At 59.0% G+C, this 16,600-nt stretch overlaps 2 protein-coding genes across 16 annotated transcripts in view; both read right to left on the minus strand.

The window, feature by feature from the left end:
• Positions 1–11,310, minus strand: part of PLEC (plectin) — a 56,529-nt gene extending 45,219 nt beyond the window's left edge. For 4 of the 11 annotated variants that reach the window (XM_070632299.1, XM_070632279.1, XM_070632276.1 and 1 more), the window contains exons 1-2: positions 11,043–11,310; positions 9,576–9,774 (exon numbers count right to left, since the gene is read on the minus strand). In XM_070632299.1, coding sequence (XP_070488400.1) covers positions 9,576–9,768 — 193 coding nt within the window. In that variant the 5' untranslated portion in view covers positions 9,769–9,774; positions 11,043–11,310. Of the gene's footprint in view, positions 1–7,692; positions 7,849–9,575; positions 9,775–10,446; positions 10,619–10,840 lie in introns of those variants that run through there. The other 7 variants (XM_070632295.1, XM_070632291.1, XM_070632289.1 and 4 more) reach the window with 5 other exon arrangements.
• Positions 11,311–11,472: 162 nt separating this feature from the next.
• PARP10 (poly(ADP-ribose) polymerase family member 10) overlaps positions 11,473–16,600 on the minus strand; it is a 38,575-nt gene continuing 33,447 nt past the window's right edge. For 4 of the 5 annotated variants that reach the window (XM_070632302.1, XM_008535083.2, XM_070632301.1 and 1 more), the window contains 4 exons: positions 15,807–16,445; positions 15,575–15,708; positions 12,196–12,370; positions 11,473–12,120 (listed from right to left, as the gene is read on the minus strand). In XM_070632302.1, the coding sequence (XP_070488403.1) occupies positions 11,774–12,120; positions 12,196–12,370; positions 15,575–15,708; positions 15,807–16,445 (1,295 nt within the window). In that variant the 3' untranslated portion in view covers positions 11,473–11,773. Of the gene's footprint in view, positions 12,121–12,195; positions 12,371–13,649; positions 14,195–15,574; positions 15,709–15,806; positions 16,446–16,600 lie in introns of those variants that run through there. The other variant, XM_070632304.1, reaches the window with a different exon arrangement.

Genomic DNA, 16,600 nt, shown 5'->3' on the forward strand with positions numbered 1-16,600 from the left:
TTGTGTCTCTTGAGGCTTAATCCTGTGCCTGTCCTGTGAGCTTCCCCTTCAGCTATTCATTTAATAATAAAGGAGAAAAAAGATACATGTCAAAAGCTCAAAACACACACCCATTTGAAAACCAAAAAAGAACGGAATAAAGTTTCTAGACGCCACAGGCCCAGAGACACCTGCTGCGGACACCTCTTTCTGGCTTTCGCCAGCTGCCTCACCTCTGCACTCTACGGTCCAAGCTTCCAGCCCCCCAACCTGCCTCCTGTGGAGGGCCTCCCCGACCCGCGCTGTCTCGGACACCACTGCTGCCCCAGCCCACCTGACCCACCAGCCTGCCTAAGATCCCCCAGACTCCAGACCCGCCACACCAGATATCCTTCTAGGGCCTTCCTTCCCTGCAGCATTGGCCCTGGATCTGCCCCCACCCCAGGAACCAGAGTGGGCAGCAGAATGCTCCACTCCCCATCCTCTTCTTGGTCCCAGATCCTCTTTGCACAATAAAGGTCCCTGCCAAGGGCTGACCACCCAGCTGGGACAACACTTGTGCAGCTAAACCGTGACCCAAGCTCCACAGAGGAGAGGAAGGGAGGGAGGGAGAAGAGGAACAACCCCGCAGGCTAGTGTCCCAAGTCTTCCATGTGGGCACCTTGCTCCCATCACCTGGGAAGGAGTTCCTGACTCCTCCTCCACCCGGTCCACCATCACCCTAGGCCACCATGAGATGACCCAGCCCATGCCCCCTCATGGGTCCCCGACCTCACCACCCACGGGTCCACCAGGCACCCAGAGCACCAGCTCTCCAAGCCCTGCATCTCCCTGCTCTGGTCATTGACCTTGGCCCCATGCCACGGAGGGTGTAGGCACTTGGCGCCCCACCTGCATCATACCTTCCTGGCTTCCTTGAGTCCATTCTCAAGGTGCCCAGATCCTGGTCTCTCTGCTGCCAGCTCCCCTCAGGCTTTACTGGGGAAACTGAGGCCAGGGGGCACCATCACCCCCACCTGCCCATCCTAGGGAGATCTCCAGCCCTCTGAACCATAGGGCCCTTAGTGACAAGGGGCAATCACAATCTGCACAGAAGCTAGGCAAATGAGAAAGGTCACCCAGCAGGTGGCAATGCCCACACCCCCATGGGATGGCCACAGATGTCCCTCTGGGCCAAGGCCGCCCCTTCCCCAAGGACCTCAGGCCAGTGTTTTGCCAAGGCTGCGCTCTACAGACAGCACCGTGCCTCCAGGTCAGCACTCCACTCCAGAGGGCACCCTCCCTCCTACATAGCCTCCCACCTCTCTTGTCACCCCCTACCCACCCCTCAGCACCTCCAGTCTGACCACTCCCCCAACCAAGTCTTACCAAGGTCCCTGATGTCCCTTATCACCAAGGATCAGGCACTTTTCAGGCCTCGTCGTGCTCAAGACCTCTTGCCCAGGCAGCCTTCTCACTCCTTGCCATTCACTGGGCCGCCAGGACCTGGCGGTATGGCTCTGCCTCTGCCCCCGCCCCCTGCTCTGCTTCCCGGCTGCACTCGGCTGAGATCACGGGGCCTCTCTCTTCCTAGTGAGGGCCCTGAAGCCTGGTCTCTCCCAGCTCAGTTTGGCATTTTCCAACATCCCAGCATCTCCACATGTGTATCGGTCTCAGTCATCTCCAACTGATACACTCAAAGGCTAAACTCCTACTCCTCCACCTTCCCCGTTGCAGAAATGCCGCTCCATCCGCACGCTCGCTGCTCTCCGTCTCCACTGCCACCGCCCCACTACCAGGCCTCTCCTGGAAGACTTCTCTGGGGGCACCTGAGGAGTCTCCATGCCAGGCAGGATTCCCACAGAGGTCTGGCTCGGGGTCTACTTGTCCCTGCCATCCATCCGCTCATTTTCAAGCCACACTTGCCACATAACAGAGGTGCAGCAGGTCACGGACCCCGCCCTGAGTTTGGCAGGAGAGGAGATCTTTAAAATCCTCTTTATCATCCACTGACCCATGTCTAGACCCCGAGCATGACACCCTAGTCTCCCACAGAGTTCAGCCCAAAACGAATTCCAGACGGATTAAAGATGAAGATATTATAAAACAATAACATGACCCAGAGCTGGAAGAAATTCTCAGCAAATGTTCTTATCAAGGAAGGCTGTTCGAAGCATGACATAAAAGCCAGATGTCAGAAAACACTGGTGAATTCTAAAAGTTGATATGGCTAAAGACACCGTAGAATTAAATGACAAGCCATCAAAACTTGCGCATGGGTGAGATGTCAGGAGAAAAACTAGGGGCCCAAGGGGACTGTGAAGAGGCTGAAAGCTATGTCATGATCTGGGCGCTGGTCACAAGGCAACTCTGAAATTTAGCTACGCTGCCTATGTATAATTTGTACACTTTTCTGTAGAATGTTCTACTTCAATAAAAGGTTTACTTTAAAAAGTAACAAACTGAGAGAAAAATTTGAAACATTTATAACAGATAAGGAAGTTAATATTCATAATATGTAAAGAGCTCTTATAATTCAAAAAGAAACAAAATACGTTATCGAGAAATAAACAATGCTTTTGAATAGGCAATTCATAAAAGAAAAATGCAAATAGTAACTATGAAATGATGCTTACTATAATTAATAATCAAAGAAAGCAAACTAAAACAAATTAGAACTTTCTCATCAATCAATCGGCAAAGGGTTGGAAAACTAGTCTGCCTTGTATCCACGGGGCTCATCTACACCAGAGAGCAATTTGAAAATACAATCATTTTTGTGATAAGCTCAAATGTCTATGTACAGGGACCAGGTAAATAAATTGTGGTACTTTGATGAACTGGAATATTTACTACCCATTAAAAAGCATGAGGGTGCAAAGACCATTCAATGGGGAAAGAATAATCTTTTCAACCATAATCAAAATAGTGCTGAGACAACTCGATATCCACCTGCAAAGGATGAAGTTAGACCTGTACCTCAGGCCATACCCAAAAATTAATTCAAAATAGATCAAAGACCTAAATGTAAGAGTTTAAGCTACAAAACTCTTGGAAGAAAACACAGGCGTAAATCTTCATGACTTTAGAAGAGGCAATAGCTTCTTAGATATGACACCAAAAACATAAGCAACCAAGAAAAAAATAGATAAATTGGACTCACCATAATCAAAAACTTTACTGCTACAAAGGACACCATCAAGAAAGTAGAACAACAAACCATAGAACCTGAGAAAATTTTTTTAGATCGGCTATCTGATAAGGGACTTGTATCTAGAAAAAAATAAAGAACACTTACAACTCAATGACAAAAAGATAAAAACCCAATTGAAAGATGGGCAACGGATCTGGAGAGACATTTCTCAAAGAAGACACACAAATGACCAATAAGCACATGAAAAGGCGCTCAACATCATTAGCCAGCCAGAAATGCAAATCAAAGTCACAATGAGATACCACTTCACACCCACTGGAATCGGGTGTCTATAATCAAAACGGCAGATGAAAAGTGTTGGGGAGGATGTGAAGAAACCAGAAACCTCACACACTGCTTGTGGGAATGTAGAATGGTGCAGCTGCTTTGGAAAACAATCTGGCAATTCCTCAAACAGTTAAATATAGAATTACTGCATGATCCAGCAATTCCACTCCTTGGTATAAACCCAAGAGAGGTGAAAATGTATGTCCACACAGAAACTTGCACACCATGTTCATCACAGCGTTATCCACAATAGCCAAAGGTGGAAACGAGCCAAATGTCCATTAACTGATGCTAGGATAAACAAACGTGGTCCATCCATACCATGGAGTATTATTCCACCCTAAAAAGGAACGAAGTACTGACACACGCTACAACATGGATGAACCTTGACAACATGACGCTAAGTGAAAGAAGCCAGATACAAAATCGCATGATTCCATTTATATGAAATGTCCAATAGAGGCAAATCCACAGAGACTGAAAGTAGATCAGTGTTCGCCAGGGGCTGGTGACATAAATGTTCTGAAATTGATTGTAGCAGTGGTTTCACAAGTCTATTAATATGCTCAAAACCATTGAATTCTCTCTCTCTCTCTCTCTCTCACATACACACACACAAACTGTGGTCACCCCCGCCGGCCAGCCTGGGGACCAGAGGCGTGGCACTCACCACTATTCTCTGTACACTCCCACAGCGCTTGCTCGTTTTGTTTGGAGCACAGTTAACTTTGGACAGTTAACACAGACCAAAACTCCTCTCCAAAGAGCCCCAGATAACTGCCAGCCTCCCCTCCTGCCAGCTGAGCTTTGGCCACCAAAGGTGACGCCCCATCCTATCACCCACTGGCCCACGCAAGCACCCTGCAAACACTGGCTGAGGGCCTGAGGCTGGTGCTCGGGACACAGCTAACCAAGCGCAGTCTAGGACAGGAGAGGTGGGACACGTGAGCAGGGTGCCATGCACGATGGCTCTGGGCAGCCCCAGGGCCTCCAGGGAGGTGGGGAAGCCCCTCCAGCTGAGTCTTGAAGAAAGCACAGGACACATACTTAGCACATGCCCTGCAGACACGCTGATACTCCCTGGCCTCTCTCCAGCCCCATCTTCTCCCCAGACCAACGCAGGTCTCCCAGGTGGGTGCTTCCTGCAGGCTCCCTACTCCAACCCCCTGCCCGGAGGCCCTGCCCCACACCCACCTCAGCCACTCACCAATGGCACTCATCTCTGCTCCCCCCACACCCACGGCCCCTCCAGGACCATTGAAACAGCCTGTCAGAGCTCCCAAGTCCCACCCTCCACACTGCCTGTAGCCACTCTGCTCCCAGCCCTGACAGGACAACCTCGAAGTCTCTACCTGGGCTGCCCAGGCCCTCCTGGCTGGCCCCACTCCCCACTCCCTGCCCTGCACCTTGTGCCCTGACTGTGTGGACAGGCACACAGCACCACCTGGGGGGCGGGGGCTGCTCCTTCCTCACCAAACACCCTCACATTTGTTTACCTGCATCACCTCAACTCTCCCCGCACCCCAAACCCTTCCCTGACCTCCCACATCTGACCACAGGCCTCTCCAGGCTCCCCTGGCACAGCAGGTGGCCCAGCCTCTGTGAGCTGTCGCAGGCCAGGCTCTGGGGACCCAGGAGTCAGGACACCCCTCTGCAGCTGGGCTGGCTGGCGGGCTGTAGGTCACCAGCCCATAGAGCCCCTCAGCATGGGAGGCCCCTCCCATGGGGCACCCAGAGCTCTCCTGCTACAGGCCCCATTGGCCTCAACCCCACAGGAATCTGCCCCGGAGGGACAGCGGGAGGATGGGGAGGGCCAAAGGGCTCAGGCAGACAGGAAATGGAGATCGTTCTGGGAAGAGCAGTGACCATGCAGGGAGGACTGGGGATTTCCAAGGGGAGAACCAGGGAATGACAAGTCCTGGGTAGGGCCTGAGGTGGGGGGTCACTGGGGTGAGGGGTTAACAGGCTGGACTTTAGAGGGGCCGGTGCATCTCGTAAGAGCGGAGTCAGGGTGGTTGGCCAGGAGGCAGAAGCCAGAGCCCTTCATGGGCCCAGCAACGGACCAGGAGTGGGTGTGCAGGACCGGGTGGGGATCCCCGAGGGCAGAGCTGGCTAGTGCCATGCTGGCCCCAGGAGAGGGGCACTCCCAACTCCTTCCCACCCCAAGCTCCCTGCAGTCACTAGCTGGCTGGGACATCAGGTGCCATGTCCTTCCCCTCACTGGGGGCAGCCCTCCACCTCCCGGGACAGGGGGGCCACGGCCTCAGGCCTCTAGGAGGTCCAAGAGGCTCCCAACAGTCAGGCCTGCAGCCCATAGCCCAGCTACCTCTGGCCTCCTCTAGGCCACACCTGGGCCTTAGTGGTGGCCCTGGCCTGGCCAGGCACCAGTCCAGCCCCTCACCTATTCCCTTGACTCAAGCCAGGAGCTGAGGAGATGCAGGAGTGCCTGGTACGCCCCAGAAGCTCTCTCTCCTCCGGGCCCTGCACAGAGAGCCCTCAGCACCCGCTTTCCTGCTTAGCAACCCTCAGCCACCCTCCGGCCAGTGTCACACGTGAATGGGGAGCTGCACCACAGCACTGCCAAGTCCCCTTCAGGCAGGTGCCCCGGCACCCAAAGGCAGGAACCAGGCAAGAGTTGCCCACTGCCCTCTCATCCGCTGCCACCTGCCAAGGAGGCAGGCACGGACCAAGCCAGCCCAGAGTGTCCAACACTAAGCCTGGCATCCAGGGAAGCTGGGCCAGGTAGAGAAGGCACTGAGACAGGAAACCCCCAGGGACCTGTCAGACGCATTCCTGGGAAGTGGGCCCTCCCCCAGGGAGTAGAGAGAACACAGCTCCTCAGGACAGGAAGCTTCAGCTGGATGCCTGGGATGGGCTCTGGATGCATACATGGCCCTCAGACCTGATCAGACCAAGGAGGATTCTGGAACAAAGCACTATTTATTCTGAGTAGTCCTCCCCACTTTAAAGAGAGTAGCCAGTTCATAAGCAGTTCCATCCTGGGGTTTGCCAGGAGAGCTGTGGCCCAGGTGGGCAGCTGCTTCCCTGCCCTGGACCCGTCCAGGTGAACCCTCCAAGGCTAGGCCAGCAGTGCAGAGGAGGAGCAGCAGGCTGGCCCTCTCTAGAGGTACCCACCCTCCCTGTGGGTCAGTGTTCAGGCTTGGGAGCTCATTGTCACAAGTGTCTCTATCCGGCCCAAGTGAATTGGTCACAGAGGCAAAGGGGGTGGCTGCAGCGCTAGCAAGGAGGACCACACAGCACATCCACCCTGCGCAGGACCCACTGAAAGCTGTTAGCAGAGGATGGCCTGGCAGAGACCAGCCCGGGGCCCCAGGAAACCTCCTGCTCCTGGGTGAGGTTAGTGGGTAGCGAGAGGGGCTCCTCCTGCCTCCAGGCTCCACCCCAGCAGGGCCTCTCTCCCTGAGCTGCCCTTGGGGGCAGAGCCAGGAGAACCAGCCATGTGGAGCTGGAACCTGCTCTGGTCGGCTCTGCCCAGGGCCCCAACCTCGACCCTCTCCAGCAGCTCATTCCCAGGCCCCTAAGCTCTGCGGGCCAGGAGCCAAGGCTGGGTCCACACCCGCCCAGAGCCAGTGGAACCAGGCAGCTGGGCTGCCGGGTGACTGACAGCAGTGAGGGCCTGGGCAGGTCCAGAGGCCCCAGAGGGCATGGGGCAGGGTAAGGGGACTCATCTGAAGAGGAAGAGGAGGCTGCCCTGACTTCCCCACCCCACAGCTGCCCTCCAGGGGACAGAGGGGGGTTGTAACGGGGGTCCCTGCCAAGGAAGGGCGGCAGCCTGGGCGCTCACCAGTTTGGGGAGGTGAGGAGAGGCCACAACTATGTGACTCTCTGCCAGGCGGTGGCGGCCTCACCAGTCCCAGGGGGAGGCACCCAGCTGAGGGGCAGGGGACAGCTCAGCCTGGACCCACGTGTCCGCCGGGCACAGATTCGGCACGCTGGACACTGGGCCGGGCGAGCCCCCGCCGGTGGCGCGGCCCACCCCACCCACCCGCGCCGCGCGATGTCCTATTAAGGGCATGACGGCGGGGGCTCCGCCGAGCGCGCCGGCCTCTTCCCCGGGCGCCGGCGGCCGTGGGGGTCGGGCGAGGCGAGCGGGGGGCTGGGCTCCGTCCGGGCCGCGGTCAGGACGGCCACCGCGGACCAGGTGTCAGAGGCGGACTGTCAGGCTGGAGGACCTGCCCGGGCCCGGCCGGACGGCAGGTCGCCCGCAAGGTGGGCGGGGCGGCGGCGCCTACCTTTGTACTTCTCCCGCACCTCCTCGTAGGCCTGGATGAAGTCCCGCTCGTCGGGCGGCGGGCCGGGCGGCAGCGGGGCGGCCATGCCGGCGGGCGCGGGGCGCTGCGGCGCAGAGCCGGCCTCCAGCCCCCGGCGGCCACTCTGTCCCCGCGGCCGCGCGCGCCGCTTAAAGGGGCCGCCCCCGCCCCGCCCCCGCACCCAGGATGCCCCACGGGCGGGGCGGGGCCCAGGGGAGCTGGCTCAGCCCGGGCGGGCTCCGCGGGCTCCGCGTCTCGGTCCCACGCGCGTCCCAGCGGGCGCACACCCTTTCCCGCTCCCGACCGAGTCGCGGGCCCGCCCACAGCCCGAATTCCCCGCCCGGCTGCCCGGCCCGCAGCGGCCCCCGCCCTCGACAGCCCCCAGCTCTCCCGCGACCCTGCCCGATCCGGCGACCACACCTGGCCGCCCCCAGGCGCGCCCCTTCCCTTGCTCCTCCCTCCTCCCTCCGCTGCCTCCGCCGCTACTTAGAATCTTTCCATAGCGACGCCAGAGTTAGAGTTGGTATCTTCAATATAAAAAGAGCCCTTAAAACGCAAAAAAAAAAAAAAAACTTCAACTAAGTATGGACTGAAATAGGGGTTTATAGGGAAGAAAATGCTTGGTAAAAATAAAAGAAATTCTTTTCCACCCATCAGGTTGGCAAAGCCCCCCGTCTCCCAGCGACGACAAATGTCCTCCTTTCTGGAACATCCCTGGCAATTTTCCTCTCTAACCTTAAATGCTCCAGATCCTGTGACCAGAGCCCCACTTCTAGGAATCAGTCCTAAGAAAGTTGTCAGGCGCCGCACAAAAGCCTGCCTGGGGAGCTGGCTGCAGGTGGCTCATGGCAGTGAGAGCTGCGGACCACCACACACAGAGCAGGCGTTGATGCTGAGGAAGGTCCAGGGGTGCGGAAAGTGGTTCATGATTCACTTTCATGTGGGTAAGAAAGGGCCTGGTCCCTTAAAACCTATATGTGATGCGTGAATTAGACTGGCAAGTCATGCACCGCATGGATGCCGGTCCCCTGCATGGGGGCGGCCCTCCTCCTCTGCGTTTCCACAAGCCATTGCTTGTGCTTCCACCCACAAGGTCCTTGCTGACCGCAGCACCATCCTTGCTCAGCAGCTGGTTTCCAGGCCTCTCCCAAGTGCCTCCGTCCACCCTCCCCGCCTGCAGCAGGGGCCAGCCCTGCCCTCCAGAGGCCTCATCATCATCTGGTCCTAGTGGTGGAATGGGGTGAGTACTCTGCAGCCCGTGTGGAGAGACCCTCAACTGGCTCCTCCCTTTCCCAGCACATCCTGCCCTATGGCCTCCAGGCCAAGGTCACCCACTTCCCTAAGGGAGGGCCACTGTCAGCTGCCAGCCCCACATTGTCAGCGGCCTCTCATCGGGCCTTTCCCGTCCTCCTCCCCAGAACAGCAGCTACTAGAGGGTAAGGCCAGACCCTGGCTCAGGGAGGGGCTGGGGCTCTCGCCAACCAGGCTGCCCCCACCTGCCCTGCTTCTACACGCTTCCACCCACACCCCACAGTGACAGACAAGACCAAGGGCTTGGAAGGGAGCTCTGCCCCAGGAGCCCAAAAAACTCATCATGGCATCTGAGCACTGGACGCTTGTCATGAGGCCAATGATGGCACGGCCCTGGGCAAGCTCAACCTCAGACCTCAAGCAGCTGACTGGGTGGGGCCAGCAGGTGGCGCTGTGCCGTCTGCACTCACCTAGGATGAGAGAGGCCCTCTCTGACCTGCAGATCACCCTCAGGCCTCCCATCCCAGTCCTAACACCTGCACATCGTGCACAGCAGGTGTTCAGTCAACAAGCGAGTGCTTATGAATTGGACAGACAAGGTTGTCTGGTGTTACCTGCAATGCGGATGACTGCCCGCTCGGCAGGGTCCAAGACACTTCCATTGCCCCCGGAGCCACCTCCGCTCCGCCGGCTCCGCTGCGTTTTCCCCAGGTTCCAGGGCAGTGTGTCCCCAGGGCTGGGTGAGCCGCTGCCTCCGTTGGAGCCATCCTCAGCCACTGCCCGCACCTCATGGTCCTCGCCTGACATGGCCTCCTGGAGAGGGAGCAAGAGGGGGTCACACCTCTGTGGGGGGGATACTGCACACTGACTCATCACCTTCTTAACCTGGACATTGACCTCACCCCATCCACCCTATCACCTGGACACTGACTCCCACACCCTTCCTATGTCCCCCCTCATCCACATACGGACCCTCTTCCCCCATGCACAACTGGCCTCACCCCCTCCAGCTCATGCCTCACACACCATACAGTGACCCCCACTCCCAGATATTGACCTCACTCCCTCCAGTCTATCACCAGGACATTGACTGCCCCCCCCCAACAGTGCCACTTCCTTCTCTTAGTCACCCAAATACTGACCCCTCCACGTTGTCACCCAGGGGCGCGCCCCATCAGAGGACACTGACATCACCCTCCACCCTCTACAGGGGGTCAAACAGGGAGGGGAGGGAGTGATTACCTTCACTTCACTGATCCCAACCTCCACCCATTCCATCCCAAACCTGGACCCTGTCTCCTCTAACCCTCTGATCAGCAGGCAAGCCAGGCCAACAGGAAGCACACTGATCGCCACCCCTCTCCCCACTCGGCCATCAGGGAAGGACCTTGACCCCATCCCTGGACGCGGGCGCTCTACCTCCGAGCTGTTTCAGCCTCTAGGGCCCCCATCGCCCTACTCCACCCCAGCCCTGCGCAGTCCCACCTTGCTCTCTGCAGTGAAGGCCTATAAATAACTGGAGCCGCAGCGGCGTGGGCCGCGGGAGCTCGGCTGCGGCAAGGCTGGGAGGGAGCCTGGGCGCCCCTCCAGCAGCCCACCCTGCGCGGCGCGCACACCGGCACACCCACGCGTGCACACTCCTCAGCTCCTTGTCCCCAAGAACGCTAGCGTGCAGGAGTTGAATGGGGCTCTGTCCCGGCGAGGGAGGGGTGGTGTGGGGGCACAATGTGGGCTCTGTGCCTCCGCCCTCAGGCTAAGGGCTGTGGGGGGAGACAGCAGGCACCCCGCTGGGGGGGCCACCCCGCCCCGCCTCCCACAGGCTCCTGCACCGGCCGCCTCCGCCCCAGCCCCCCGCCGGGAGCCTCGCCCGCAGCCGCACCTCCCCAGCAGCCTTTCCTGCCCACACGCCGGGCACCGCCCGTCCAGTTCCGCAGTCTCGGGCGCGCAGAGGTGGTGCCCTCCCGAGGGAGGATGGGCCACGGCGCAGCCCCTAGTTCCGGACGCCAGCGCAGGACCCCCCCACCCCAGCCGCGGCTTCCGCACGCCGCGCGCCTCTCCGGCCGGGCCCGGGTCTTACGTGCCTGGTGGCTCAGCTCGGCTCAGCCGCCGCAGCCAGACTGCTGGGGCCAGGAGAGCTGCGGGGCGGAGCGGGCGGGGCGAGCACGGAGCCCCGCCCCGACCCCAAACCGAGCGCCGCCCGTGCGATCCGGGCGCCCGTGTGCGCGCGGGCCGGGGCTCCCCAGGCGGCGGGGCTGGAGCGCGATTGCGGCCCGGCCCGGCCCGGCACAGCACTTCTGCGGGGACAGGGCGGGCGGGTCGGCAAGGAGACGTCGTTGCGGGAGCGTGCGTGACACCAAGGCGACGTGGGGTCGCTCGGGTGCGCGCTGGGTCCCGCCTCGGCCGGCTGCCCAGGGCCGCCCCAAAGGAGCAGCGAACTCTGCCCCCCGGCCCCCGCCCCTAGCTGCGCCAGGTCCCGCGCGCCCCAAACAGAGATCAGACCCGGAGCTCCGCCTGGTTTCACGTACACGTTTATTCAAACGGAGTCGCGCTCGGCCGAGGTCTGGCCGAGGCGGGCGGGTAGTCGCGCCGGCCTACCCTCCTCCTGGGCTCTGCTGACCCCTGGTGGTTGGGCCGGCCCAGGCGGGGACATGGCCCTAGCCCTCCTCGTCCACACCGCCGGCCCCCGCGCGGCAGCAGGAGGCAGGGGCGCCCCCCGGGGCCCCTCGGGCAGCCAAGCGGGCGGGAAGGCTGTGCGGAGCCAGGAGCCTGGGGAGCCGGAGGCCAGAGGCTGGGCTTAGGGGGGCCTTTAGTGTTAGGTGGGCAGGGAGTGGCCCAAGAGCTCAGAGGGGTCCCCGGGGGAAGCCCGGGACATGTGCTCGCAAGTGATGAGGTGGGTGGGCAGCGCCTGGGTGTCGTGGAAGATGACGAAGATGCTGGGCTGGCGAAGGCAGTCCACCGCGCTGTCGTAGCGCAGGAGCACGTGGCCAGGGGCCCGCAAAGGGGGCGCCCGCAGGTCCTGGCGGCCCTGGCCATAGTCGCCGGTCAGCACCCGCGCCACGAACACCGCCTTGTGGCCGTCGGCGTTGGGGGGCGAGTAGCGGTCCTGTACCGACAGGGAGGCGCGCATGGCGAAGTATACGCCCTGCCCGTACAGCGTGCCTGCGGGTGGGACGGGTGAGGGTCAGGCTCGTCCCGGTCGGCGGAGCCCACGCCCCTGCCGGGCCCAGGCCTCACCGTTGCGGCCGCAGAAGCTGCGGTTGAAGCCGCGCGCACAGATGTCGGGGACGGCCTGCGCCGACGTGCCGTGGTACAAGACCTGCTCGGCAGAGCGCCGCTCGCAGCGCTGCTCCAGGCGCTCCCGGTGCAGCTCGTACTGCTGCTGCAGCAGCGGGTTCGACACTCGCTCCACCTGCGGACGGCAGCCGTCAGGGCCAGGCTATTGGAAGACCCGACCTACCCCCTGGGCCGCCTGGACAGAGCCCAGCAGGAAATTAAGAGCCTTCTCCTGGAGAAGTTCAGCGTCTGGGGAGGCCTCACAGCTCCAATCGTGCTCTGTCCGGCAGCAATTAGGTAGCCATTAGCCCCCTCGATGGGCCCCCAAGTAGCATTGGAGGGCTTCCGGGGAGGCCTGCCCCCTCCAGGGAAGTCTGGTCTTTCCAGGGAGGCCTGCAGGTGGGCAAACTCAACCATTCACCAGAACTCAGCACCCACAGCCAGGCCTCTGCAGAGAAAAGCTGAGCTGGGTGCCTACACAGCCCCCAGGATTTCATTCCCAACACCAAGAGATGCCCCCGGACCTCTCAGTGCTGGGAAGACCCAGATGACCAACGCAACAGTCAGCCGTGGAGGAGCCAATTCCGGGGCCTAAACAGAGACTCCAAAGAATTCTAACTAGTCTCTTCAGAGGGGTGCAAAAGAACATTACACCCATAAAGCAAGACTAGCTGCTGTGAAAAGGAAACAGAAAATTAGAGAGTTCTTACATTAACAATGAAATTGCTGAACTAAATCCAGAGAAGAGGCCAAATAATAAGATGATGAAGATCGAGTCAAGGACGTGACTCAGAGTGCAGAGCTGAAGAGAAGAGATGGAAGCTGCAAGAGGACAGATGAGGGAGAGGGCAGCAGACGGAGGAGGTCTAAGATCTGCAGAACAGGAACGCCACAAGAAGACAACAGACAGGTGACAGGAGCAGCTGAGGGCACAGAGGAAGACAGTCTCCCTGAGCTGACGGTGGCATCTCCAGATGGAAAGGATCCACAAAGCGCCAAGGAGGACAACAGGGAAAGACACATCCCTGGCACCTACCTGCCGGGAAAACATCAACCTTCAAAGTGAAAGAAAGTGTCCAGACACACACACGCGCACACACACCACACACCCCAGAGTTGATACACAAATGGAGAAAAAGTCTCACATTCTCACATTGGACTTCTCACCACCAAGCCTGGATGCTGAAGGACCAAAGAGGGGTCTTTTTTTTTTTTTTTAACTTTTCAAGAACACAATCTTTGAAGGGAAAAGAAAAAGAGTAATGTCTTTCAAAGATCTGAAAGAAAACATATTTTGATCCTGAACACTCTTTCCAGGCAAACTATTAGTGGTGAGGACAAGATGAGAACATATTAAGATATGCAAGAACTAGCTGTGTTGATTAGCAGAAATGTCTTAATAAACACATAGCAACTTTCGTTTGAAAAGAAAGTTTATATTAATATCAAACTGTAGTTGCAAATTATCTCTAATTGTAAGAGGCAAAATAAATGTAAAAGTCCAAGATGTTTACTACTCACTCAAGAAGATACTTCTGTTAAACAGAAAAAGAATCTGTGGAAGATGGTGATGAGGGGCACCAAGAGTCACCCAGCAGCCAAGCAGAACAAAGAAAAAACGAAGAAAGTAAAAAAATCAACAGCTATTAGCCCTTGAATCCTAGATGTGAGGTTTTAAAACATGCAACACGGTTTTCATAGCTAGGATCTCACTTCCCTATTTCCTCTGTGGCTCAATCTGTTGTCATTAGCATTATACATCCATCAATCTATTGCCCACGCATGGAGCTTCTGTAACGACAGTTACAGAATAGAAGACGGCATTTGCTTGTCAACCTTGACGATGCGGTAAAAATAACGTCACTGACCAAACTGAGACGGAGAGGGAGGAGGAGCTGGAAGAGGCAGAAGGGAGGCCACTCTCCTCGTCTTCCATGCAGGAAGGCAACAATCTCCAAGGCTAAGTGAAAAACAATACTCAAATGTACCATCTAAAATCCCAAAGGTGCTCGCTAGAAGGGTCAAGTGAACGTGACTAGTAGAACCAGCAAGGAGAGTACCGGACAGGAGTGCCACCTGTCCCTCCTCCCTAAAAGCACACACGTGGCAGCTGCTAAGACCAGAAATGGAGGAAAGTACTTGATCCAAAGTTTTGGTGACTATCTCCAGGAAAGCAGTGGGGGCGGTGGCAGTGGTGGCAGGTGACAGGGCCAGGTCTGGGGAAGGCCAGAGGTTCTGCATTTCTGACCAGCTCCAGGTCGCTGATGCTGCTGGCCCACCCACAGCTTCATGCATCAAGAGTCAAGAGCGCCCACCTGGCCTCCCCAGCATGACGAGCCCAGCTCTCCACTGTCCCTTCCTTCTGGCCCGTGTGCAGCCAGCCCTCTGCGACTCCTTCCCTCGGCCAAGAGCGCTCAACCCTGCGCTGTGCTCTAGCTGCTCCCCACTCCTTCCTTCCATAACCCGCTGGCTTTCAGACTTGTCCCTGCCCTCGCCTCCCAGGCGCTCTTCGTCCCCACTCTGCTCCAGCTCCGGGCACTGCCCTCACACGCACTCACCAGCAGAGCAGAGCGGCTTGGCAGAGCCCCCTCCTCACTCCTTCCTTCTGGCTGGGCAGGTGCTGTGGGCTTCACTGCCCTCCAGCCTCCCCCATTGCCTCCCTGGTCCCTGCTCAGCCTCTTCTTCCTTCCTGCCCAGACAGGTGGGGCTCCTGGGGCTCCCCACCAGTTGTTCCCAGACTTTTTCTGAGACACCCTGGCTCGGAGTTGCCACATTTAGCAAGTGAAAATAGAGGAGGGGGCTGCCGCATGGCAGCAAGCCCTCTTCTTGCTGGAACAGACTCTACAGGAGGCGGAAGAGCCCCCAGAGCAGCAAAAGGTACATATCTGTGGCATAAGCAATCTTCACAGTAGCCACGAGATGGCAGCACTACCCCATGCTCCAGGCGAGAAAACTGGCATGGAGAGGGTCACACTGTCCATGGTCAGCTGGCTGTAACTGGCAAAATGGGGACCTGTGCTCAAGCCAGTCAGGTCCTGGGGCACCCCTAACTTCTGTGCCCTCTCTCTCCCCCGCCCAGACTTTGTGACGGCCCTCCAGGCAGGGAACAGGGCTGGGGAGCCCTAGTGCTCCCTGCCCACCGCCCCCCCCCCCGCCCGCACCCCCCCCCCCCCCCCCCCCCCCCCCCCCCCCCGGCAGCTTCCAGCCTGCCCCACACTGGGCAGCTCCTGGCCACCTGACTCTGACGTAGGCAAGAGTGACAAGCCACAGGCTCTGCAGGGTGAAAATGGTGCATGGGCCCAGGAGGCCATGAGGCTTGCAAGACAGATCATGGACTCACCCGGACAATGCGGATCCTGCTGTGGTCAGCATCCAGCGTGTCATAGAAGGCCTGAACCACCTCCTGGAACTCCTTGCTGCTGTCAGCCAGACACTCCAGCCTGCCCAAGGGCACCTTCAGCCTCTGCTGTGGCACTGACACATGGGGAGGAAGGGGTCCAGGCCATGTCTGGGGTGCTGGTCCCTGAGAGCTGGCCCACCCCATCCTCCCCCAGTCAAGGGTGCAGACTCACGGGTGGGGTCTGAAGCCGCCGAGAAAAGGGCCAAACTCTGATCCGGGGGGCCAGCCAGCAGTGCTGCTAAGTGGCGGGCTGCACGGGTGGGCTGGACCCCAAAGCCACGGAGGACAGTGCAGTCACCTTGAAAGGAAACACTCACACCGTGGCACTGTTCCAGGCGGGCACACAGCTCTGTGGGCAGCATGTAGCCCTGGGACCCCACAGTCTCCTCCCAGAGGTGCACCTCCAAGGCGGCCCCTAGTGCTTGGTCCAGCTCGTCCATGTCCTGCTCAAAGGCCACATGCACCACCAGCTGGGCCTGGCCACCAGTCCCCCCACCCAGGAGCTCTGCTGCCTCCAATGGAGGTGGCTCCAGCAGGGAGAGGGCCAGGGCTCGCTGCAGCGCAGCAGCCTCCTCCTGCTCAGCCACCTGGCCTTGCAGCTCCAGTGACCGGTGGAGAGCCAGCTGCAGTGCGGCCTCCTCCTCCAACCTCCCTGGGGCCCCAGTGCTGGTGGCCACGGGATCCTCTCTAGCCCCGGGTGCAGGCTCCTCCTCCAAGCACCCTGGAGTCTCCTCCTCCTCTGGCTGCTCTTCCCTCGGCTCCAGGGGCAGCCAGTCCTCCCCGATGGTGGCCAGCAGCTCTCGGACCTCCTCTAGGGGCAGGGAGAGGCACTGGGTCAGGGGTCAAGCCTGGCCAGGGTGGGGCTAAAGGATAGGACAAATCTGGGAACGAGTGAAAGACGGAGAGAGGGTTTAGGGGGTGCATGATCATAAGAGAGGTGGGAGCGCAGGGCAGGCCAGAGGGTGA

Source organism: Equus przewalskii, chromosome 8, assembly GCF_037783145.1.
Source record: "Equus przewalskii isolate Varuska chromosome 8, EquPr2, whole genome shotgun sequence".
NCBI classification, from domain to species: domain Eukaryota; kingdom Metazoa; phylum Chordata; class Mammalia; order Perissodactyla; family Equidae; genus Equus; species Equus przewalskii.